The sequence below is a fragment of the Oncorhynchus mykiss genome, chromosome 28 (genome assembly GCF_013265735.2).
Source record: "Oncorhynchus mykiss isolate Arlee chromosome 28, USDA_OmykA_1.1, whole genome shotgun sequence".
Lineage (NCBI taxonomy): Eukaryota > Metazoa > Chordata > Actinopteri > Salmoniformes > Salmonidae > Oncorhynchus > Oncorhynchus mykiss.
Window position 1 is genome coordinate 36,338,163 of NC_048592.1, and position 24,398 is coordinate 36,362,560.

Below are 24,398 nucleotides of genomic sequence, written 5' to 3' on the forward strand. Positions count from 1 at the left end.
ATATTTAAATCACAACATGCAACAATTTCAAAGATTTTACCGAGTTACAGTTCATATAAGGAAATCAATCCATTTAAATACATTCATTAGTGCCTAATCTATGGATTTCACATGACTGGGAATACAGATACCATTAAAAAAGGTAGGGGCATGGATCAGAAAATATACTGACTGGTTGTGTGACCACCATTTGCCTCATGCAGGTTAACACCTCCTTCGCATAGAGTTGATCGTGGCGTGTGGAATGTTGTCCCACTCCTCTTCAATAGCTGTGCAAAGTAGCTGGATATTGGCGGGAACTGGAACACGCTGTCGTACACGTCAATCCAGAGCATCCCGAACATGCTCAATGGGTGACATGTCTGAGTGTGCAGGCCATGGAAGAACCGTGCCATTTTATCAAGTTCAAATTAAATGGAAACCCTGTGCAAATGATTGATCATATAAAAATGGATATACAATTGAACAATTACCCTTAACGTGTCCGGTTTAGATCATAAAAGCACATCATGGACACAACTTCATCCAAAACACAATCAAGATTGCTTTCAGTATATTTAAAACGCAACAATTTCAAAGAGTTTACAGAGTTACAGTTCATGTAAGGAAATCAGTTAATTTAAATTAATTAATTAGGCCCTAAAGTGAAAGCAATCTTGATTGTGTTTTGGATGATTGTGTCCATGATATGCTTTTATGATCTAAACTGGACTGACCACATTAAAAGGGTAAATGTTCATTCATTTAAGATGAACTTAATTTTGACCCAAACATCAATTTTAAAGAACTTACCCTTTTAAAAACAAAGTGAAAACCCTATAAAAAATGAGTGCAAATTATTTATTTAATTTGATTTGACATTTTAACTAAGTTTTGGAATAGCTTTCTCTCTGTGGTGGAAAACAGTGAAGGACAGCCATGATGTAATTGAATCTCAAAGTGAGATGATGGCTCCAGCCCCTTTATTTCAGGAGGTCATGATTGGACAAATGATTTAAGACAAAGCAAAGAATCTACTCATATTCAATCAGAACAAAAAACTAATGGAGATGAGGGCTATACTGAATTCTCAACCAGATACAATTCTAATGTCGTGCATTTCACTAACAAGGCTGCAAATTAGACAAAATGGACCCATAGCGCCCACTGATCTAAAGTCAATGGTGTCAGGATATATTATCTTGGAAGAAACGCCAAATAACAAGTCTGAAGATTGCGAACCTATTTAAAAAAAAAAAACGAGGTAAAAACGAGAGCATAACATAAAAATATAAACAATTTTACACTGCATCAAAAAAAAATAGAAAAGTTTGAATAGAATCTCAAAGTCAACTATATTTCCCCCAAAAATGAACATAAAAAAATATTCACTAAACTATTACTTTTAACAGTCAAGGAAAATCACATTCAAAGCAGTTTTTTTGCATGGAGGAAGGCATGATTCTTCATATTTACCATTTACATATGCATCTGGAGTGTCGGTGGTGCACATACTGTACTGTGCGATCACTTGTGCTATCACTTAATGGCTAATAACAAATCGTGTTTATGACAGGCTACTCCTGTTATCTATTCTAACATTTCCCTGATTGTTTATAGTAGCCATTTACATTCAAATGGACAGTTGATCAACTACGCCATCCATTCCTGTTGGTAAGTCACAGTGAATTTCCAGGTCTCTACAATCTGTGAGAGGAGTATCTTGTCTGGGAAGGAGGCCTCCACGTCAGGCAGGACTTCTACTCCTTTGCGGTCCATGTATCCAGCCAACGTCTCTTTGACACTAACAAGGTAGAATGAGAGAGAGAGGAAAAGTCTTGTGATTTCAGACCTCAGACTATTAAAAAAAAAATATATTTAACCAGGTAAGCTAGTTGAGAACAAGTTCTCATTTACAACTGCGACCTGGCAAAGATAAAGCAAAGCAGTTCAACACAAACAACAGAGTTACACATGGAATAAACAAACATACAGTCAATAACACAACAGAAAAAAAAGAAAGTCTATATAGAGTGTGTGCAAATGGTGGGTGTTGTTATCGTGACAAATGAGCTGAGATAAGGCGGAGCTTTACCTAGCATAGCCTTATAGATGACCTGGAGCCAGTGGGTCTGGCGCCAAATATGTAGTGAGGGCCAGCCGACGAGAGCATACAGGTCGCAGTGGTGGGTGATATAAGGGGCTTTGATAACAAAACGAATGGCACTAGTTTGCTAAGTAGAGTATTGGAACAGTTTTTACCCCCAAGCCATAAGACTCCTGAACAGGTAACCAAATAGTTACCCGGACTATTTGCATTGTGTGCCCCCCCAATGCCTCTTTTACGCTGCTGCTGCTCTCTGTTAATCATATATGCCCTGTCACTTTAACTTTACATTCATGCACATACTACCTCAATTGGGCCAACCAACCAGTGCTCCCGCACATTGGCTAACCGGGCTATCTGCATTGTGTCCCACCACCCGCCAACCCCTCTTTTTAACGCTTCTGCTACTCTCTGTTCATCATATATGCAGAGGCACTTTAACCATTCCCATATATAAGAAAGCTCAGGAATTCAAAAACATTTTTGGACACATATTTAACTCCTTATTTTTGTCGGCACAAAACTACTTCCATTTGTTTGTATGGGTTACCTTGAGACGAGTCCTGTGACACTTATGGGGGTCGTAGAGCTAAATGGAAAACAACCCTGACCTGTTCACCGGACGTGCTACCTGTCAAAGCCCTGCTGATTTCAACTCTCTAGAGACAGCAGGAACGGTAGAGATACTCTGAATGATCAGCTATGAAAAGCCAACGGACATTTACTCCTGAGGTGCTGACTTGCTGCACCCTCGACCCTATGAACATTTGAACATCTTGGCCATGTTCTGTTATAATCTCCACCCGGCACAGCCAGAAGAGGACTGGCCACCACTCAGAGCCTGGTTCCTCTCTAGGTTTCTTCCTAGGTTCTGGCCTTTCTAGGGAGTTTTTCCTAGCCACCGTGCTTCTGCACCTACATTGCTTGCTGTTTGGGGTTTTAGGCTGGGTTTCTGTGCAGCACTTTGATATATCAGCTAATGTAAGAAGGGCTATATAAATACATTTGATTTATCGCGCGCCGGGTCAGACGCCGCCATTTACCCGTGACTGTATTCATGATACAGCACTGCCACTTGTTCCTTATTACTTAAATTACAAAAAAAGACATTCCATTGCATGAGCCACATCCGTTAGCATCATTTGATAGAACATTCCAAAATACCAAAATTATTGCATCACAATACCAGGCAGCCATTGCAAGTGTACCCATGAGTTTACCAATCCATTGCCAGGGTTAAAGCTTCCAAACCCGTTCTGTTCATTCTTATTGCTATGATTGCTACATACTCCCCCAAAAAAATGTTAGCCACAAAACAAGCCAAACTGGTAAAGTGAACTATCCCTTTATCGTTGCATGGTTTGGAACCTATGATTTGACCCAGAGTTCCTCCATGGTTGCCATTTGACCTCACCTCCAGTCTGGTTTGTAGGTGTCTGAGACATGTGGTTTCCCCAGATTCAGCAGGAGGAACTCGTGCATCTCCAGTAGCCAGGTGTCAACGTGACCCTTGGAGATGAATCCCTGGAGCAGCCTCTTCTGTTCCTCCTCCAGGGGCTGCTGGTACTCTGTAGACACCCCAGAGAAAGGGTCCTTGAAGAGGAGAGAGGGGGGGAAACTCTCAGCTGTGCAAATACCACCTTAAAATTTTACAATGTAATACGTTTGGGTTTAAAACATTGAACCCTCTCTCAGAAAAGCTCACACAATTGACACAGTCACGTTGTTTTAGGGATGATTGTGTCATGTTTTGTGGATGATTGTGTCATGTTTTGTGGATGATTGTGACATGTTTTGTGGATGATTGTGTCATGTTTTGTGGATGATTGTGTCATGTTTTGTGGATGATTGTGTCATGTTCTCTATCTCGTTGGTTGGTCTGAACGTCTTACCCTCTTCAGACTCTTCAGCATGTTCTCTGATTTGAGGGAAGACAGGAGCTGCCACAGAGCCACACCGTGCTTCAGACTGCACCTGCCCAGAGCCTACAGAAACGGCACCGCATAGAACACACGTTACGAACATTGAAAACAATTCACCACTTGGTAGAATTAGCGATGCACAAAATAAAAAAAACAGCAATATCTGGTTGATTTCTAAACAACTAAGAGCGTTGAAGTGCGAGGCTAAACCTCTCTGCTGTTTTGGTTCACGTTGTAGCAGAGTGAATCGCACAGCCGTGCGCATGCACAGATACTCTCTGTGTGACAGTGTGAGAGAGAGACGTAATTGCATCACGTTCATCTCAATGTCTGCAGTGCTGTTCGTGACAACATCCTGTTGCCTAGTCCTCAGTTTAAGTTGATATTGACCGACCAAGTCATGTGTTTCATGTAATATTATAAATGGTGTGGCTGTGTCACCTTTAAGATGTGAGGATCCATCTGCTCGCCCATCTTCAGCATGTCCTCCAGGTAGCAGTCCAGGGGCATCTGGGAAACTCCCCCAGTCATGGACAGGAAGCCCAGAGCCAGCTCCACAGCCTTCAGGGCTTCACACACCTCACTGTACGACTGCAGATCCCTGGACAGGGCTGTGAGGGTCAGGGACGGCAGATGCTCCTAAAAGAAACAACAACATTTCTATATTTTTTTTTGTTTTGTAAAGTGACGTGAATAATCACATGCCATATTAAGAGTAATAAACAAAAACAAGTTTGATGATGAAGAACGACTTGCCTGAGACACGTTTCCTTTCACCATTTTGAAAATGATGTCATAATCTCTCTCGTGTCTGGTGACCAGAGTGGGGATTCCCTGAAAGTCAACACATTGGTTCAGTCAGTGAGTGCCATATTATCGTCAACTATAGTCCAATATTCCACTCAGATCTGTGAACACTGAAGGGGTAGGAACTATGGAACGTGACCAGGGACTGAAATGGAACCAGGCCCTGAACTTACAGTCAGTGTGATGAGAGGCTTGCCCTGCAGGAAACGGGTCAGAACCTGCTGCTGGATCTTGGGCAGGTCGTACTCAGACAGGGTCTCCTTGCCACGCTCCAGGCTGTACTGGCAGTTAGACAGCACCAGGGGCAGCAGGTCCTTCTCCAGTTCATAGCGGATCACATGCAGCTCTGTCAGCTCTGACAGGCTCACCTTGTAGCTGTTGATGCAGAAAGTCAACGGGCTTTAACCTATTTGTTTTATGCTTTATTCATTGCTTCCCATGTTTTGATCATTTGTCCACAATCCCCAATTCTTCACTAATTGAGCGCTTTTCAGTAGAGCAAAAAACTGTGGTGATGATGCAAATGGTCATTTGAACAAATGAACAAAATCCTAACATATCGTTTTGAGTAAACAATCTAATTGAAATCAAATGTATTTTATAAAGCCCTTTTTACATCAGCAGATGCAGTGCTTATACAGAAACACAGCCTAAAACCCCAAACAGCAAGCAATGCAGGTGTAGAAGCACGGTGGCTAGGGAAAAACTCCCTAGAAAGGCGAGAACCTAGGAAGTAACCTAGAGAGGAACCAGGCTATGAGGGGGGGGCCAGTCCTCTTCTGGCTGTGGCTGGTGGAGATTATAACAGTAGCTGGCCATTTAAAAATGTCTCTTTAAGTAAGCTTTCGGTGGAACTCTCTCTCATTCTTCATTAGTGTACCTGGTGTCTTCCCCAGTGTGGCGGTCCACAGAGTGCAGCAGCTCATTGTGAAGGGCCACCAGGTAGCTTAGCAGAGCCGTGGAACACAAGCCTGGACCCTGGCGCCGCGGCAGGAGGTACTGGAGGTCACTGTCCAGGTCCAAATCATCCTTCCAGAAGTCTTCTGGGATCTTTATCTCATCTACACACACACACACACAATGAAAACGTTCATGATTCACAGACAGGGGCGGTCAAAAACACACACTAAACAATAGATTATTGTATTTGACTATTAATTCTGGTCGACAGGGCAACCTGCCATGTTTTATAGAGGACAGGGTAACTCACTGGTGGCTACAGATACTCTGAGCAGGTTCCACGTGTTCAGAAATATCTGGACGTGCTTCTCATACCACACTCTCATTGGTCCTGTTAGAAGATAAACATTTATTGAGAACAAAAAAAAAAAAAAATTCACAAAATTCTGTTTTTAAGGAAATCTATATGAAATTGGGCAAATCGTCAATAACTCGGCTGGTAACTATTGTTGCATAGTACCAAGGATGGATGGTTACGATGCAGTTACCTGACTGTCGTTGGATGAACTCTCTGATGGAGACATCCATCAGGTCTGATGAGTTCTGGAACTTTTTCACCAGACTCTTCTGTAGGGCCAGGATATGTGGAAGGAACTTGACCTGCCGGAACTCCGCCTCCTGTTCAATCACCAAATGAAATAACGCAGCCGATCATGTGATTTAAAAATGTCCCAGAATCACAAAGAAACCATTAAAGTATGCTGTTGACATTTTACCACATAAAATATAGCAAGAAAGAGCACATTTCATAATAATACATAGTTACAGTATACATACTTACAGAGCGTTTACGAAAAACCCCAAAAGACAGTTCATGGCGGTTTACCTTCTGTAGGAACCTCCAGAGTAATGGCAGCTTGTCCTTTCCGTCATTCTGTTCTACGATGTGGGTGAGACTGAGTAGGGACACCCTCTCTCTGCAGCTCCAAACCCCTGAACAGTGGACCTGGGAGCCCTGAGACAGGGAGGACAACGGACACTCGTCCCCAAATGTCACCCTCATGACGAAGTTAGAGGAGACACGGGAGTCGTCTCTGATGGTGGCGTTCACCTCCCTCAGCTGCTGGTCAAGTTTCTGTGATGACACACACAAATGGTTGTCATGGTTCTTGTCAAAGCTGGAATAGAATATCTTTAAATCACGCTGTACAGTACTAGCCAACTGCCAAATATTAGCCAAATATTATCCAAAAGGACTCGCCTTCAACTGAGGAGTGATGATGTCAGTAGCAACAGTTGTCTCCCAGGTATCTCTTGCCTCTTTAGTTGAGAGTTGGGGATCATTGCCAGCCGGCACTAGAAACAAAGACTAGTCAATGATGGGGCTACTGGTGCGCTATACAGTCTCCAAGCATTTTTAGCTTTCATCATTGTAACCAGCAGAGTTCAGCAGGTACTTGCACTTAAGCCATAAAAAAAGAACAAAATATATACTAAAATATAAAAATAATAATTTTTTAAAACTTTACAATGGCACTTTGTATTCTTTCCAGCGTGGAATTAAATAATGTATCTTTTACATCTCGGCCTTCTTGTTTTTTCCCCTCCTTTTTATAGCTTGAGTGTGAGTACCTGCCAAACTCAAACAATTCCTTTTTGAAATGAACGTCCTTACATTGATTGGTCGGTGGTGGTTCCAGAATGGATCTGACTATCAGGTGGACGGTGGTGACCGTGTCATCATTTCCCTTCCCCAGGGCTTTGGTCAGCTGATCCATGTCTTTCAGCAGGTGACAAATCAGAAATTGGCAGGCGTCCTGGACTGGAGGCTGGATGATCTGCTGGATGGACTAGAAAGAAAAAAAACAGGGAGATTATTGCAGGAAAGAATACAAGAGGGTGAAAGTGCAAGGTATAGAGAAGGATAGGGCTCCTGTTTCAGTGTCTCTTGATATGAAATGTTTAAAAAATATGGCCGTTGAACTTGACGCTGTCAAGTAAATAAGGCCGTTTGAACATTCTTTTTATTTTCATTAAAAACTAAATAAAGAGCATACGTTTCAGCCTTTTAGTTAAAAAGTTCTCCCCGACGACATCATCAAAAGTTAAATCACTGTTTTTGAAAATGTTTTTTTTTCTCTCCAAACACTATGAGATTTGCGGTGACGTGGGGAGCAAGAAAACACCCTGCCTCTGGATAGACACTTGTTGCAGGTTTTTTCGAAAATCACTGTTTTTTTTAAAACTTTTAATCCTACCCTGTGATGTCACAGAGAAGTGTTCTTTTAGGACCTCCTTATCTTTTGAACCGCGGATCATAGAAATTGTGCTATTTTCACATATTGTAAAACGTTGGTTAGGTGCTGGAGATAACGAATGAGGTTTAAAAACGTGGCATAAATGTCCTTTACTACTAATGAAATATATTTATCTTGCATCTCAACCTCGTTGGGTTATTCCTTTTCGTGGTTTTAAAGTGCGACGACCTTTTGAGCTCTATAGATATTTTTTCTCCTACGCACCAGCCACCTTTCATTCTAGCCTGAGCGCAAACCTTCATACTGACTTTCGGAGAATATTAATTGTGAAATACTGCCTTCTATAAACTTCTTTGGATTTCATTTGCAATAGAACATTTGAAATGAGTAAAAAAATATAAACTAACAAGCTGACTGATGCTACATCTATACAGGTCTTATTGTGAGCTATATAATTGAGTAAACAATGGTACACAATTTCAATTTACTTATGGTAGGTTGTCCCATTCAAAAACACATATTTTGACCAATGGGTAAAATAATATCCAACTGCTAAACACAGCCTACAGTGTTGTCACCATATTAGCTAACGTCATAGTCAACATAGCTACTAGAACTAAAGCGTTAGTAAACCCGCTACAATCTTGCTGTACATAGTACAGTCAGCAAGCAGTTTAGCAGTTACACCGGCGGGCCCTGGTGGCAATACATATATAAAACCAAAAGCTTACCTTGACTTGGAAAAGTTTGAGCCGCGTGTTTGAGTAGGCTAAACTAGCTAGCTAAGTAATTCATTTGTTCAAAACTGTTCAACTATTGTCTTTATCGCTCTTTGAGTCAACTACTCATCACATTTTATGCACTGCAGTGCTAGCTAGCTGTAGCTTATGCTTTCAGTACTCGATTAATTTTCTGATCCTTTGATTGGGTGGTGCAAGAGCTCTGATAGTTTGGAGGATGTCCTCCGGAAGTTGCCATAATTACTGTCTAAATCTATTGAAGGGGGTGAGAACCGTACCTGTTCTCCGGCTGCACCATGGTGCTACCCTCCAGAGTGCTATTGAGACTACTGTAGACCTTCATTGCAAAACAGTGTGTTTTAATAAATGATTTGGAGACGTAAAAATGTTTAGTATGGTTTTATCTAAAGGATAACTTTTTACTGTTTCACTATTTTTTATGAAATTCACTGAAGATGGTCCTCCCTTTCATGCTCTGGTATAGATAATCCTCTAAGAAACCCAGTGGTCCAAGCCTCATGTCTTGATCACAATCTGTTAAGAAGTTAACAGAGTTTTTACCCTCGTTGGATGGTCAGAACTAGGGGGACTAAATCAAATGGGTCCAGAGAGAAAAAAAGTGGTCAGAAATGTTGAACATTGTGGGGCGGCAGGGTAGCCTAGTGGTTAGAGAGTTGGATTAGTAACCGGAAGGTAGCAAGTTCAAACCACCGAGCTGACAAATCTGTCAGTGGTCCAAGCCTCATGTCTCGATGGGCAGTTAACCCACTGTTCCTAGGGCCGTCATTGAAAATAAGAATTTGTTCTTAACTGACTTAGTTAAACAAAGGTACAAAAAAAACAACAATGGTATTGCATCGGCTAAGCTGGATTCTGCATCAGCTAAGCTGGATTCTGCATCAGCTAAGCTGGATTCTGCATCAGCTAAGCTGGATTCTGCATCAGCTAAGCTGGATTCTGCATCAGCTAAGCTGGATTCTGCATCAGCTAAGCTGGATTCTGCATCAGCTAAGCTGGATTCTGTGCAAGAATTAAGGCTACCTGACAGGCAAACTTTCCTGTTGAACTCGTTCTTTCTTCTCGAACCCACAGGACATTTAAAAACAATTAGAGGTAGATTTTGAGACTAAATTATTGCATGTTCTTTTTCAAATATTTCTCACAAAAACTAGCGTATCTCTGAAATGTCAACTGAGCACTGAGCGTATACCAAGCTTTTTATTTTCAAAGCCTTTTACATTTAATTCAGTTAGTCATGCAAACCGCAGAAACAACTTTTGAAGGCTAATACCCCAAATATATAAAATCCTCAAAAGTTGTTACTAGAAACCTGCACCGCTATGTCAATAGAGCTCGATGCTTATAAATTAGATGTATAATGTTATGAAATCCGACTTTAATGTTGATATGTCCAAGAAAGAACCCACTGAACATTTTACCAATATTTCTATTGGTAAAATGTATTTTATATTACAAGGAAATGGAATTTCATCACCAAAGCAATCACTCTTGGCAGTGTGGGTGGACTCCCTACTTAATTAAGGTACTGTTCTTTCACACACTGGACCCATAAAGCTAGAAAGAGTTGGCAGCTTTTGGCAGACAAGATGGCCTACCTGTGGCTGCTCTGAGGCCCCTCTCAGCATGGCCAGGTGGGTGAGCAGTCTGACCAGGATGAAGGGGGTGTGGGACATGTTTTTGGTGTCCAGGGTGTCTGGGTTGTCCCTCCTCTCAGGGTCTCCCAGGATGTGGCCAGTCCTTGTGAGATCTCCCCTAAGAGGACACATTCCAGTTTTTGGTCGTGACATGAGATCTGGAGCCATGTATCAAACGTATCAGAAAACACTATAAGAAAAAAAGGGTTCCAAAAGGGTTCTTGTCTTCATAGGAACCCTTTTTGGTTCCAGGTTGGACCCTTTGGGGTGGAAAGAATTGTACATGGAACCAAAAGGGTTCTACCTGGAACCAAAAGGGTTCTACCTGGAACCAAAAGGGTTCTACCTGGAACCAAAAGGGTTCAAACCTGGAACCAAAAAGGGTTATTCGAAGAGTTATCCTATGGGGATAGATGAAGAAACCATTTTTCTAAGAGTGTGGGAATGCTGATCTAGGATCAGGTCCCTCCTGTCTTTCGTTTAGTATAATTTTAAAGGCCAAACTGATCTTAGATCAGCACTCCTACTCTGATGCTTTGGCAGTAATATCAATGTCGGGCCCTTAGAGAGAGCTGACTTACTGCTGTAGCTCCATCTTCCGGAAACCAGTCAAGGGAACATGGTTCTCCCCTCCAATCTCCGCCTCACACTCTAGACATTTTGCCTTATGGGTGGGTTGACCACACTGCAATAGAGTGGGTAAAATCAGTTGGCTGTTTGCTTAGCTAACGAACATAAAATATTAAAACTAACGCAATTTTACATGAAGAACTTTGCTTACCTTATCCACAACACAGGGGTGACCATTCGGACAAGCTGTTGAGATTTGAGTCAAAACTGAGCTTATACAGAAATGTTATTGTTTTTGACCCAAAATTATATTAGCTGAATCTGAAAATAACAATCAATTTCCAACGGTAGATATCCACAACACAAGGGTGACCATTCGGACAAGCTGTTGAGATTCGAGTCAAAACTGAGCTTATACAGAAATGTTATTGTTTTTGACCCAAAATTATATTAGCTGAATCTGAAAATAACAATCAATTTCCAACGGTAGATATCCAACACAGTTACTGTTACTGTTACAGTTACTGTCTAAACACTTCCTGTAGCACGATGTTAACAAATAACATTTCACAGAGGTGTACCTCCGATGATTAACTCAAAGTTCAAGTTACAGTACAAGCGTTTATCAGGTTAGGATTCAAAATGTCTGTACTTACAGTACCAGGAGAGTCCATAATCCACTTTATTCGGTGTTATAAGCCTTTGAGCGACAGCCAGCATGTCCTCAGGCATTGTGGGTAGAAAGGCACTCTGTTGGGGTAGACATAAGCAGATAAAAGACAACTCCCACAGTCAACAAGGAGAAAGTCAATGTAAGATATTGACAGGTGCTGATGAGAATCATACCAGCATATTGTTGGGAGACAGGCCAAGCTGCTGTAGAGGTGTGAGCAGCCCTTCTGTCCCAGTGAGCAGCACAGCAGACATGTGGACAGCCAGCTCTATAAGGGTGTGCTCCACACTGGACCGGTCTGCCAGGACACTCAGTCCTCCCATCCTGTTGTGAACCAATTCTTTGGCAAAGTCCCTCACTTCCCTGCGATGTAGGTACCTTGATCCCTCGATGAAGTCATCAAGTGCTTTGCATTGCTGGAGGAGTAAAACAAAGTCAGACATTTTGGATAAGTGTAATTGGGATTTTCTGAAGTCTACAAATATAAATAGAATTCAAAGTATAACTATTGTAACTTCAAAATCGGAATAGTTTGCCAACTCTATCGTTAGTTGTGGGCTAACAGTTTTCCCTCGGATGTTGAGTTGAAGGAGGTGGTCCAATGTGTATAGCTTAGGGGTGGGGTGGAGGCCTGTGTTCCTACCTTAGGGGTGGGGTGGAGGCCTGTGTTCCTACCTTAGGGGTGGGGTGGAGGCCTGTGTTCCTACCTTAGGGGTGGGGTGGAGGCCTGTGTTCCTACCTTAAGGGTGGGGTGGAGGCCTGTGTTCCTACCTTAAGGGTGGGGTGGAGGCCTGTGTTCCTACCTTAAGGGTGGGGTGGAGGCCTGTGTTCCTACCTTAGGGGCGGGTAGAGGCCTGTGTTCCTACCTTAGGGGTGGGGTGGAGGCCTGTGTTCCTACCTTGAGGGTGGGGTAGAGGCCTGTGTTCCTACCTTAGGGGCAGGGTGGAGGCCTGTGTTCCTACCTTAGGGGCGGAGTAGAGGCCTGTGTTCCTACCTTAGGGGCGGAGTAGAGGCCTGTGTTCCTACCTTAGGGGCGGGTAGAGGCCTGTGTTCCTACCTTAGGGGCGGGTAGAGGCCTGTGTTCCTACCTTAAGGGTGGGGTAGAGGCCTGTGTTCCTACCTTAGGGGTGGGGTGGAGGCCTGTGTTCCTACCTTAGGGGCGGGTAGAGGCCTGTGTTCCTACCTTAGGGGCGGGTAGAGGCCTGTGTTCCTACCTTAGGGGCGGGTAGAGGCCTGTGTTCCTACCTTAGGGGCGGGTAGAGGCCTGTGTTCCTACCTTAGGGGCGGGTAGAGGCCTGTGTTCCTACCTTAGGGGCGGGTAGAGGCCTGTGTTCCTACCTTAGGGGCGGGTAGAGGCCTGTGTTCCTACCTTAGGGGCGGGTAGAGGCCTGTGTTCCTACCTTAAGGGTGGGGTAGAGGCCTGTGTTCCTACCTTAGGGGTGGGGTAGAGGCCTGTGTTCCTACCTTAGGGGCAGGGTGGAGGCCTGTGTTCCTACCTTAGGGGCGGAGTAGAGGCCTGTGTTCCTACCTTAGGGGCGGAGTAGAGGCCTGTGTTCCTACCTTAGGGGCGGGTAGAGGCCTGTGTTCCTACCTTAAGGGTGGGGTAGAGGCCTGTGTTCCTACCTTAGGGGTGGGGTGGAGGCCTGTGTTGGCTGCTCGGTACAGACTGGTGACTTCTCTGAAAAGAGCCAGCAGGATATACAAGGTCCGCCTCCTTGCAGGTGCAGTACATCTCTACAACAAAACAACACACAAAGCTGAGGACAAATTCACCAAACATCCATAAAATCTTAGGTTAGAAATAGTTTTAATAAAACGAATACACACACACACACACACACTACACATTGTAATAAAACTAATACACACACACATTACATACAGTGGTATTAAGTTTAGTGGAGTTTACTAATACCTGACAGGTATCCTCAATCTCCTGCACACTGTCCTCTAGTACTGCTTTGGCAACAGCCTCGCGGATAACCTGGTAGTCGTCTCCATAGACGAGATACTGGTCCATCTGGCCAACATCTTCATTCTGCATGCAAGACGATGGAAGAGACCCTGATATCTATAACATCGTCCTTCACAGTACTAGCTAAGAAATACACATTGTTGTATCTAACCCACTCAGGTCCCTCTTTAGAAACATGTTTGTAAACACTAGAGGACAGAAAACAGGATCAATGGGGGATTTTCAACAGTAAAAAAAAAAAAAAAATGGGGTTGTATGTACATTTCATGAAACCCTGTGATGTACCTGTTGCTGCACCTCTTCAGGAAAAAGCCACCTGTACGTCTCTGTATCCCTCAGCATTCTCTGGACATACTCTACACCCTGCTGGCTGCTGATGTTGCGGATCAGGTACACCCTGTACCAGTCGTTCTTACTCTCCTTACACAGGCTCCTAACAGCACACAGGAACTCCTCGACCGCATCCTGACGATTTTCACATTCCCCTGCACACAATATGAGGAACCGAGGACAGATCTTGGATCAGTCAGTCAAAGTGATTGCAAGTATTCCTTATAAAACATTCCGTATAAAAAAAAAGATATATATATATAATTAATTCACACCAACAAGCACAATTTGTAAAGCAACAAGGATCAGAATTCGTGACGCCATATTGACTGAGTGTTTTTACCAGACTGTGTGCTATGGAGCAAGTGTGCAGCCGTGTCCAGGCATAGACGGACCCTCGCGATCTGTTGCAGGTACTCTATTGTGACAGTCTCAGCCGACGCAGTGACAGAGTCCAGGAAGTGACTCAAGAACTCAGTCTCTTTCTGCAGGTAGGCCTGCTGGTCTGCAGGCTTCTGGCATTCATGTGGCTTTCTGTCGAACATGGAGTCCTGCAGAAAAACCGTTTTAAACATCTATTCTATTTATTTAACCTTTATTTATCCAGAAAGTTCCGTTGAGGTTAGAAGACCTCTTTTACAAATAGAATAGTGATAGCACTCCATTGATTTAGGGTGAAATCCTGTCAGATCCTACCTCAAGGCAGTTGATGTAGAGCGCATAAAGTTCATTTTTATCCTCAGCCTCTAGAATGTTGCTCTCTTCTATCAATGTCAAATACTGCTGCAGATATTCTTTGACTTCATCAAAGCTAAAAACACACAACAAAAAAAATGTTAATTTTCAGTGAAATGTTTGATAACATCTGAAACAAACTGAATTGCGTTGCTGGTTACAGCAGCATTGCAGTGACACACTACATGATGAAAAGTATGTGGACACCTGCTCGTCAAACATCTCATTCCAAAATCATGGGCACTCATTTGAAGGGTTGTCCACATACTTTTGCATATATTGTTTAAACAACACTTTCTTTTCTGGTTCACTCACGTGTACTTGAGCAGAAGCTTGAGTATCACTGATCGCACCACAGGATTCTTGTCCATAGACTCATCAAATGGTGAGAAATCTTTGGTGTGTATCTGACTTTGTGCTGGAACAAATATAATACAAATCAGAACAAAGATTTAAAAACATTTTAATCTTTGTCACAATCTTCCCTCCGGTCTGTTTCAATGCTTAAAATGTCAAAAAAGAATACAGGAACAAACGGAATCTAAACTCTATGTGTTTGACTAGTGCGTTTGTGTGTTATTGCATGTGTGTGTTGAGGGTACCTCTGATGAGTGGGATGGGTTCTGTCTCGACCATGAGGAAGGACAACAGGTGCAGGATGACACCTTTTGATGGGGGGATGTTGTCCTTGAAGCACACAGTAGTGACCAGGTCTATGAAAAACGCATTGCAACTCTGCCTGAACTGGGCGTTTAGGGTGATGCAAGCTCTGCAAAACCATAATAGATAGATTTAGACAGATAAGACGGTTACAGGGAAAGACATGTCCTTTATCATTGGCTATCCAGTTTTTTTTTTTTTGTTTTTTTTTTAAAGGGTAAAACACACCCACCTTATGTCCTCAGACACTTTGACCTGGAAGTCATCTGGTAGTTCGTGTTTGCACATGGGGCAGTACATTTGGCCTGTGTTGAGACATCCTCTGACACAGGTCAGACAGAAGATGTGGTGACAGGGCAGATCCACCGGGTCTTGTGGTTCGCCCATGCACACACGGCACTGGAAACCAAACCTAAGGAAAAAAAAATATCTGGCGTCATTAAACATCAAATTCTGTATACAGCTTATCAGCCACAGCGAATAATGTAGACATATAATATGAATAGCTTTTTACACTAAATAAATGATATCAAATAGACTTACTTGCAAATCAGATCACTTGCTTTTTGCTTGCAAGTCTTCAGTATTGTAATGATGGCCGCAAATGGTTCCTCCGACTTTACGTCTGAGTTTTTTGCCAGAATCTGCCACACGAGATAATTAGCAGTCACATATTAGTTAAAATTACATCCAACCGATTGAGTTGATTTCAGTTTTTTTTTTTTTTTATGTTATGTAAATTACACAGTTGTCGCCCATTACTCCCATTGGTTTTTAGCTAGTGGTGTCAAAGGTTAGCTGAAGTTCCAGGGTTAGGAACAGTTTAAACATTCACTTGTAAAATACTGAATTTATCCTTTAAGCACAACGTTCAATGTAATGAGAAAATTGCAATACGTTAACATAGTTCAAGAGGTCAGGTTCACATATACATAGTTAAAAAGTGATGGGTGCTAAACCTGAAATAAGGGATGGAAATAAATATATAAATAGAAACAAAGCCCAAAATGTAAAATCGGTGGCATGTTGACTTAAATAACAAAATATATATTATGTGAACTCACTTTGCCTAAGGTATGAGTGTGATCAAGGACCAGAGACTTGAGCGCCCTCTCCTCAGACTCAAAGCCTAGCAGCATGTGTTCCACAAACAGAAAGACGATGCAGATACGGTTCCAATGATTACTAAAGACACAAAACAAACAAGGACAAATCTTTACTTATTCTGGGAGAAAGTTAATTCAGACAAACAATTACTTACACATATATACATATATTTGTTTGACTATTTTCTATATTGTATCAAAACACAAACACAGACATCAAAACTATGAAACAACACATATCATGGAATCATGTAGTAACCAAAAAAAGCGAAAAATTATTTTATATTTGAGATTCTTCAAAGTAGCCACCCTTTGCCTTGATGACAGCTTTGCACACTCTTGGCATTCTCTCAACCAGCTTCATGAGGTAGTCACCTGGAATGCATTTCATTTAACAGGTGTGCCTTGTTAAAAGTTCATTTGTGTAATTTCTTTATTTCTTAATGCGTTTGAGCCAATCAGTTGTGTGTTGTGACAAGGGAGGGGTGGTATACAGAAGTTAGCCCTATTTGGTAAAAGACCAAGTCCATATTATGGCAAGAACAGCTCAAATAAGCAAAGAGAAGCGAGAGTCCAGCATTACTTTAAGACATTAAGGTTTCTTCAAGTGCAGTCGCAAAAACCATCAAGAGCTATGATGAAACTGGCTCTCATGAGGACCGCCACAGGAAAGGAAGACCCATAGTTACCTCGTTACAGAGGACACGTTCATTATAGTTAACCGCACTTCAGATTGCAGCCCAAATAAATGCTTCACAGAGTTCAAGAGACACATCTCAACATCAAGTGTTCAGAGGATACAGCGTGAATCAGGCCTTTATGGTTGAATTGCTGCAAAGAAACCACTACAGGAAGACACCAACAAGATGAAGAGACTTGCTTGGACCAAGAAACATGAGCAATGTTCATTAGACAGGTGGAAATCTGTCCTTGTCTTTGTTTGACGCAGAGTAGGTGAACAGATGATCTCCGGGTGTATGGTTCCCACTGTGAAGCATGGAGGAGGAGGTGTGAAGGTGCATTGCTGGTAACACTGTCAGTGATTTATTTAGAATTCAAGGCACACTTGACCAGCATGGCTACCACAGCATTCTGCAGCAATATGCCATCCCATCTGGTTTGTGCTTAGTGGGACTATCATTTGTTTTTCAACATGACAATGAACCAACACACCTCCAGGCTGTGTAAGGGTTATTTGACCAAGAAGGAGAGTGATGGAGTACTTTATCAAATGACCTGGCCTCCACAATCACCCGACCTCAACCCAATTGAGATGGTTTGGGATGAGTTGGACCGCAGAGTGAAGGAAAAGCAGCCAACAAGTGCTCAGCATATATGGGAACTCCTTCAAGATTGTTGGAAAAGCATTCCAGGTGAAGCTGGTTGAGAGAATGCCAAGAGTGTGCAAAGCTGTCATCAAGGCAACGGGTGGCTACTTTGAAGAATCTAAAATATATTTTGATGTGTTTAACACTCATTTGGTTACTACATGATTCCATATGTGTTATTTCATAGTTTTTAATACTACAACGTAGAAAATAGTAAAAAGAAAATAGAAACCCTTCAATGAGTAGGTGTCCAAATTTTTGACTGATACTGTATATTTTTTGTTATTGCGTTTTGAATATCATGGATATGCTTGCTTTACCCCTTCATTCCAACATGTGTGGATGGACTGGCACCTTGAATTCAGAACTTTATACATTGAAGGTCTTCACCTCTTTCGCAATGCATATTGACTTTCTTATAAACAAAATAAAGTCAAATGGCCTTCTGTAGTCTTTCAAAGAGACATTTCCCTCACCAGATGTAGTCAAACAGTTCCCGGCTCCTCTCTCCATACTGCTTCAGGCTTCTCTGGGAGCAGACCAGCTCCATAGACCCCTTCAGTCTTTTCACCTGCTTCAGCCAGTCCTGGCACTGGGCATCAGAGTCCAATGCAGGGGGTTCCAGGAGCTCAACACAGGCAACTGCTGCATAGACATCCAGAACCTGTGGGGGGCAGGGTAGCCTAGTGGTTAGAGCGGTGGCTGAAGCAAGTTCAAATCCCCAAGCTGACAAGGGTCGTTCTGCCCCTGAACAAGGCAGTTAACCCACTGTTCCTAAGCCGTCATTGAAAATAAGAATTTGTTCTTAACTGAATTGCCTAGTTAAATAAAGGTACAAAAAATATTTTAAAAATTAAAAACCTGGCAGAGGAGTGAGAAAGAAACATGGTATAGTTACTGACATGTTTACTGTGACATTTCTATCAGCATGTTGGCAGTACAGTATATGCTGTACTAGTAGAAAGAGGAGGAAGGGAAGCGCTACTAAGGTACACAATAGTACATTTTGGTAGACAGAAGGGGCTCTTTGGTAAAAGGGGTGAATTGGTCATCAAAAAGAAAGGAGGACCAAGGCACTAGTCATATAATACATTAAAATGGCTTTATTTGTATGGCATGTTCAATAGAAAAAAGGTTTTAAAAATCTGACGCGTTTCGGCTGCATGGCCTTCGTCAGGGAGTACTCCCTTTTTTGACAGTACATACTGTAGATAACCTACTACTATCATACATTCATATATACTGTATGTTCAACTACTATCATACATTCATATATACTGTATGTTCAACTACTATCATACATTCATATATACTCTATACAAACATTTGGAACATAAAAAACCTGATTTCTCATAACTAAATGTGGCAGTGTGTGGAAAATACCAATCTTACCATCTCTGGGCTGTCCTTCACTAGTTTGATTCTTACCATCTCTGGGCTGTCCTTCACTAGTTTGATTCTTACCATCTCTGGGCTGTCCTTCACTAGTGTGATTCTTACCATCTCTGGGTTGCCCTTCACTAGTGTGATTCTTACCATCTCTGGGTTGTCCTTCACTAGTTTGATTCTTACCATCTCTAGGCTGTCCTTCACTAGTGTGATTCTTACCATCTCTGGGTTGTCCTTCACTAGTGTGATTCTTACCATCTCTGGGCTGTCTTTCACTAGTTTGATTCTTACACTGGGCTGTCCTTCACTAGTGTGATTCTTACCATCTCTGGGCTGTCCTTCACTAGTGTGATTCTTACTCTGGGCTGTCTTTCACTAGTGTGATTCTTACCATCTCTGGGCTGTCTTTCACTAGTTTGATTCTTACACTGGGCTGTCCTTCACTAGTGTGATTCTTACCATCTCTGGGCTGTCCTTCACTAGTTTGATTCTTACACTGGGCTGTCCTTCACTAGCGTGATTCTTACCATCTCTGGGCTGTCCTTCACTAGTGTGATTCTTACCATCTCTGGGCTGTCCTTCACTAGTGTGATTCTTACCATCTCTGGGCTGTCCTTCACTAGTGTGATTCTTACCATCTCTGGGCTGTCCTTCATTAGTGTGATTCTTACCATCTCTGAGCTAATCTTTACTAGTGTGATTCTTACCATCTCTGGGCTGTCCTTCACTAGTGTGATTCTTACCATATCTGGGCTGTCCTTCACTAGTTTGATTCTTACACTGGGCTGTCCTTCACTAGCGTGATTCTTACCATCTCTGGGCTGTCCTTCACTAGTGTGATTCTTACCATCTCTGGGCTGTTCTTTGCTAGTTTGATTCTTACCATCTCTGGGCTGTCCTTCACTAGTGTGATTCTTACCATCTCTGGGCTGTCCTTCATTTGTGTGATTCTTACCATCTCTGGGCTGTCCTTCATTAGTGTGATTCTTACCATCTCTGGGCTGTCCTTCACTAGTTTGATTCTTACTCTGGGCTGTCTTTCACTAGTGTGATTCTTACCATCTCTGGGCTGTCCTTCACTAGTGTGATTCTTACCATCTCTGGGCTGTCCTTCACTAGTGTGATTCTTACCATCTCTGGGCTGTTCTTTGCTAGTTTGATTCTTACCATCTCTGGGCTGTCCTTCACTAGTGTGATTCTTACCATCTCTGGGCTGTCCTTCATTAGTGTGATTCTTACCATCTCTGGGCTGTCCTTCACTAGTTTGATTCTTACTCTGGGCTGTCTTTCACTAGTGTGATTCTTACCATCTCTGGGCTGTCCTTCACTAGTTTGATTCTTACACTGGGCTGTCCTTCACTAGTGTGATTCTTACCATCTCTGGGCTGTCCTTCACTAGTTTGATTCTTACACTGGGCTGTCCTTCACTAGCGTGATTCTTACCATCTCTGGGCTGTCCTTCACTAGTGTGATTCTTACCATCTCTGGGCTGTCCTTCACTAGTGTGATTCTTACCATCTCTGGGCTGTCCTTCACTAGTGTGATTCTTACCATCTCTGGGCTGTCCTTCACTAGTGTGATTCTTACCATCTCTGGGCTGTCCTTCATTAGTGTGATTCTTACCATCTCTGGGCTAATCTTTACTAGTGTGATTCTTACCATCTCTGGGCTGTCCTTCACTAGTGTGATTCTTACACTGGGCTGTCCTTCACTTGCGTGATTCTTACCATCTCTGGGCTGTCCTTCACTAGTGTGATTCTTACCATCTCTGGGCTGTCCTTCATTAGTGTGATTCTTACCATCTCTGGGCTGTCCTTCATTAGTGTGATTCTTACCATCTCTGGGTTGTCCTTCACTAGTGTGATTCTTACCATCTCTGGGCTGATCTTTACTAGTGTGATTCTTACTCTGGGCTGTACTTCACTAGCGTGATTCTTACCATCTCTGGGCTGTCCTTCAGTGTGATTCTTACCATCTCTGGGCTGTCCTTCATAAGTGGGATTCTCTGCAGGTGAGGAACCACCTGTGGTTGCAACGACATCATCCTGGTGAGGTTGTGCAGACGGGTACGGTACATGTTGTAGGCAGTGTGGACCAGGGGCAGGGAGGGAATCTCTTCACTTGGAGCTTTTCGTCGCCTCTGGAGCTCATTCACACAGCAGCTCAGGGCTTCACACAGGTGCTGGGAAAATAGATATATTCATTAGGATCACCTAATTGATGGGTAGCCATATTATTATCATATTTGACAGTAAATAGAAAGGACCTTTCTATAAATGGAACCTATTGTTTTACTATTTGTATGTATTGAAAACATGATGATGTTGCAAAGGCATACCTTTAACTCCGCCTCCGAAGCCACTTTCATCGTCATGGCAATGAAGTCCTGCAGGTACCTTTGGAAAAATTCCCTCTGCAGTTTCTCACCCAATGTAGCCAGATACTGACCAAGGGGGATTTTCTCAAAGAACACCTCGACACGTCCTCCCAAGAAAAAAAAACATTTGTAAAAGATTGAGTTTATACAACCAAATACTGTAAGTAGTGCACATGAGAGATAAGAAATTCACCTTTAAGAATAATGTATTACATTTGCATAAGCTATACAATTGTTATCTAAATGTACTGTTCAATTATTATTATTTTTTTTTAAAGTCAGAATTAAGGCATTCAATTATTTACCTCTGGTCTGCTGAGTTTGAATCAATAGTTCGTCCAGGATATCTCTGATCCTCCAGCTAAAGGGCATTGTGCAGCACATGGTCCTCTCAGCTGTGACATGGCTCTGCACCAGGATGGTCTTAGACTCAGAACTGTGGGAAATGGGGAGTTTGTGAGCAGTGACATCTACCTGTTCCACTGAGACACAACACAGGCTACATAAAACCTTACACTGTCATACAAGGACTCCAGGCAGTCCAATCGGTTTCTTAATCCGGTCTGTGTATCATCACACATAAATCACTCACTTGAGATCAAAGTTAGGAATATCAAGCATCTCGTTACTGCCGAATATCTTCAGCCACAGGTTTCGGACTTCCTCCCCACTGTTGCTGTCCAGCAGGAGGTCAAGATTACGGTCCCGGTCGATGACTGAGACCAACTGGGCCAAGAGGGGTGTGACCACTGCTTGGATTCTCTTCCATAGAGTTTGTCTGTGGAACAAATACAGTATGAACTGACTATACTTCTGAACAAATGACAAGACAAAATAACCATTTGAAAATGAATGAAATTATAGATTTTCCATATGCAGAGTAGCGCAGTATCATTGATTAACATACGTGAAGGTTCCCCCCTCCTGAAGAGCATCGATGTTGGATGCCTCCGTTAACACCCAGAACTTGGGGGAAGGGATATTTCGCTCACGGTTCTCCAGTAGAGTGTGAAGGCGGCTTCTCAGGGTTGTCAGGAACGTAGCTTTAGGGCACAATACAGAGATCAAGCATATACATTCATGTAAAAGCCAGTTACCTTTAGTTACAGTATTTGTTTGCTGTTACGACCTGAGATAATTGTTCCTCTCAGACGTTCTATATTTGGATTTTGGGCCCATTTATAATGAAAAGTACTATAGTAAATTATGGTATAAATACTATGGTATTCACTGTAGTGTTTTTACAGATTTGACTGTAATATACCGCAGTATTTACAGCTAACTAAAGTATCAATTACTGTAGTAAATGAAAAACTGTAGTAAATACTATAGTAATGAATGTAGCATTTTTGTGGATTGTAGTATACTGTAGTATTTGCTGTAGTGCTTTTGCAAATATTACGGTAGTATTTACAATAGTGTTTTTGTTTTACTATCTTTGACACAGAGGTGCAGGCTTTCGCCTTGAGGAAACCTACTGGAGAAGTACTAAAAGATTACATTTTCCATAACCTGTAGGTAAGTAGGACTGGGGTCTGAACGGATAGTTCAGAGTTTCTGCTCTTTTGTATAACCTGTAAGGAACACAAAATATGGTCTATACTTGGCATGCAGGTTTCCAACTTATGGGTGGCACAAATTGGGATATGGGGAGGGGAATGGGCAGGGTAATATGCAAATTAAATACAGTAGTATTTACTATAGATGAAAAAAAAGGGTTGTGTTTTTGCAGACATTACTGTACTATTTACTACAGTGTTTTTTGTGTGGAAAATACTGTAGTATTTACTATAGTTTTCTACAACAATCGATAGTTAGTACTACACATGATCGAGGGATACTACAGTGTGCAGCATAGTTATTATACAGCATTGTTGAATACTTGTTTCTGATTGGCTAGAAGGGCATTCTAGAATGGGCATTAAAAATCAGATAACGGGACAGTTGTGTAGGTGTCCGGATGTATATTTTACATGCAGACCGTACTTGCTACAAAGTTACAGAAAGCTAAACTAACCACCACACAAACATACATTGTAAACACAGGTCCAACAAGGAAAAACTCAGCTAGTTAGCTACTTTTTTTGGAGCATCTGATGACCAAACATGATGAGTGATGAACATTAATTTATCTCGTCCCTACTGTTGCAGTCATGACGCAAGTGGCACTATGCTATCAAATCCTCCCATGTTTCTAGTTTAGTGGGGCTATGCTGTCGAATCCTCCCATGTTTCTAGTTTAGTGGTGATATGCTATCAAATCCTCCCATGTTTCTAGTTTAGTGGTGCTATGCTGTCAAAATCCTCCCACGTTTCTAGTTTAGTGGTACTATGCTATCAAATCCTCTCACGTTTCTAGTTTAGTGGTGCTATGCTGTCGAATCCTCCCATGTTTCTAGTTTAGTGGGGCTATGCTGTCGAATCCTCCCATATGTTTCTAGTTTAGTGGTGATATGCTATCAAATCCTCCCATGTTTCTAGTTTAGTGGTGCTATGCTGTCAAAATCCTCCCACGTTTCTAGTTTAGTGGTACTATGCTATCAAATCCTCCCATGTTTCTAGTATAGTGGTGCTATGCTGTCAAATCCTCCCATGTTTCTAGTTTAGTGGTGCTATGCTGTCAAATCCTCCCATGTTTCTAGTTTAGTGGTGCTATGCTATCAAATCCTCCCATATGTGTCTAGTTTAGTGGTGCTATGCTATCAAATCCTCCCATGTTTCTAGTTTAGTGGTGCTATGCTGTCAAATCCTCCCATATGTGTCTAGTTTAGTGGTGCTATGCTGTCAAATCCTCCCATGTTTCTAGTTTAGTGGTGCTATGCTGTCAAATCCTCTCATGTTTCTAGTTTAGTGGTGCTATGCTGTCAAATCCTCTCACGTTTCTAGT

The 24,398-nt window shown here is 42.2% G+C and overlaps 1 protein-coding gene across 2 annotated transcripts in view; it reads right to left on the bottom strand.

Moving 5' to 3' along the window:
- Positions 1-922: 922 nt before the first annotated feature.
- LOC110508243 (E3 ubiquitin-protein ligase rnf213-alpha) overlaps positions 923-24,398 on the bottom strand; it is a 51,939-nt gene continuing 28,463 nt past the window's right edge. Inside the window, exons 29-61 of one of the 2 annotated variants that reach the window (XM_036967106.1) lie at positions 22,419-22,554; positions 22,104-22,289; positions 21,817-21,947; positions 21,473-21,618; positions 21,107-21,316; positions 18,222-18,409; positions 16,376-16,496; positions 15,855-15,955; positions 15,544-15,723; positions 15,254-15,420; positions 14,967-15,069; positions 14,613-14,727; positions 14,260-14,467; positions 13,872-14,071; positions 13,527-13,649; positions 13,235-13,345; positions 11,785-12,027; positions 11,595-11,688; positions 11,150-11,184; positions 10,950-11,053; positions 10,330-10,486; positions 7,391-7,565; positions 6,977-7,071; positions 6,602-6,850; positions 6,264-6,393; positions 6,026-6,106; positions 5,696-5,876; positions 4,989-5,190; positions 4,765-4,842; positions 4,450-4,647; positions 3,979-4,071; positions 3,501-3,679; positions 923-1,783 (exon numbers count right to left, since the gene is read on the bottom strand). In XM_036967106.1, the coding sequence (XP_036823001.1) occupies positions 1,633-1,783; positions 3,501-3,679; positions 3,979-4,071; positions 4,450-4,647; positions 4,765-4,842; positions 4,989-5,190; positions 5,696-5,876; positions 6,026-6,106; positions 6,264-6,393; positions 6,602-6,850; positions 6,977-7,071; positions 7,391-7,565; positions 10,330-10,486; positions 10,950-11,053; positions 11,150-11,184; positions 11,595-11,688; positions 11,785-12,027; positions 13,235-13,345; positions 13,527-13,649; positions 13,872-14,071; positions 14,260-14,467; positions 14,613-14,727; positions 14,967-15,069; positions 15,254-15,420; positions 15,544-15,723; positions 15,855-15,955; positions 16,376-16,496; positions 18,222-18,409; positions 21,107-21,316; positions 21,473-21,618; positions 21,817-21,947; positions 22,104-22,289; positions 22,419-22,554 (4,871 nt within the window). In that variant the 3' untranslated portion in view covers positions 923-1,632. Of the gene's footprint in view, positions 1,784-3,500; positions 3,680-3,978; positions 4,072-4,449; positions 4,648-4,764; positions 4,843-4,988; positions 5,191-5,695; positions 5,877-6,025; positions 6,107-6,263; positions 6,394-6,601; positions 6,851-6,976; positions 7,072-7,390; positions 7,566-10,329; positions 10,487-10,949; positions 11,054-11,149; positions 11,185-11,234; positions 11,324-11,594; positions 11,689-11,784; positions 12,028-13,234; positions 13,346-13,526; positions 13,650-13,871; positions 14,072-14,259; positions 14,468-14,612; positions 14,728-14,966; positions 15,070-15,253; positions 15,421-15,543; positions 15,724-15,854; positions 15,956-16,375; positions 16,497-18,221; positions 18,410-21,106; positions 21,317-21,472; positions 21,619-21,816; positions 21,948-22,103; positions 22,290-22,418; positions 22,555-24,398 lie in introns of those variants that run through there. The other variant, XM_036967107.1, reaches the window with a different exon arrangement.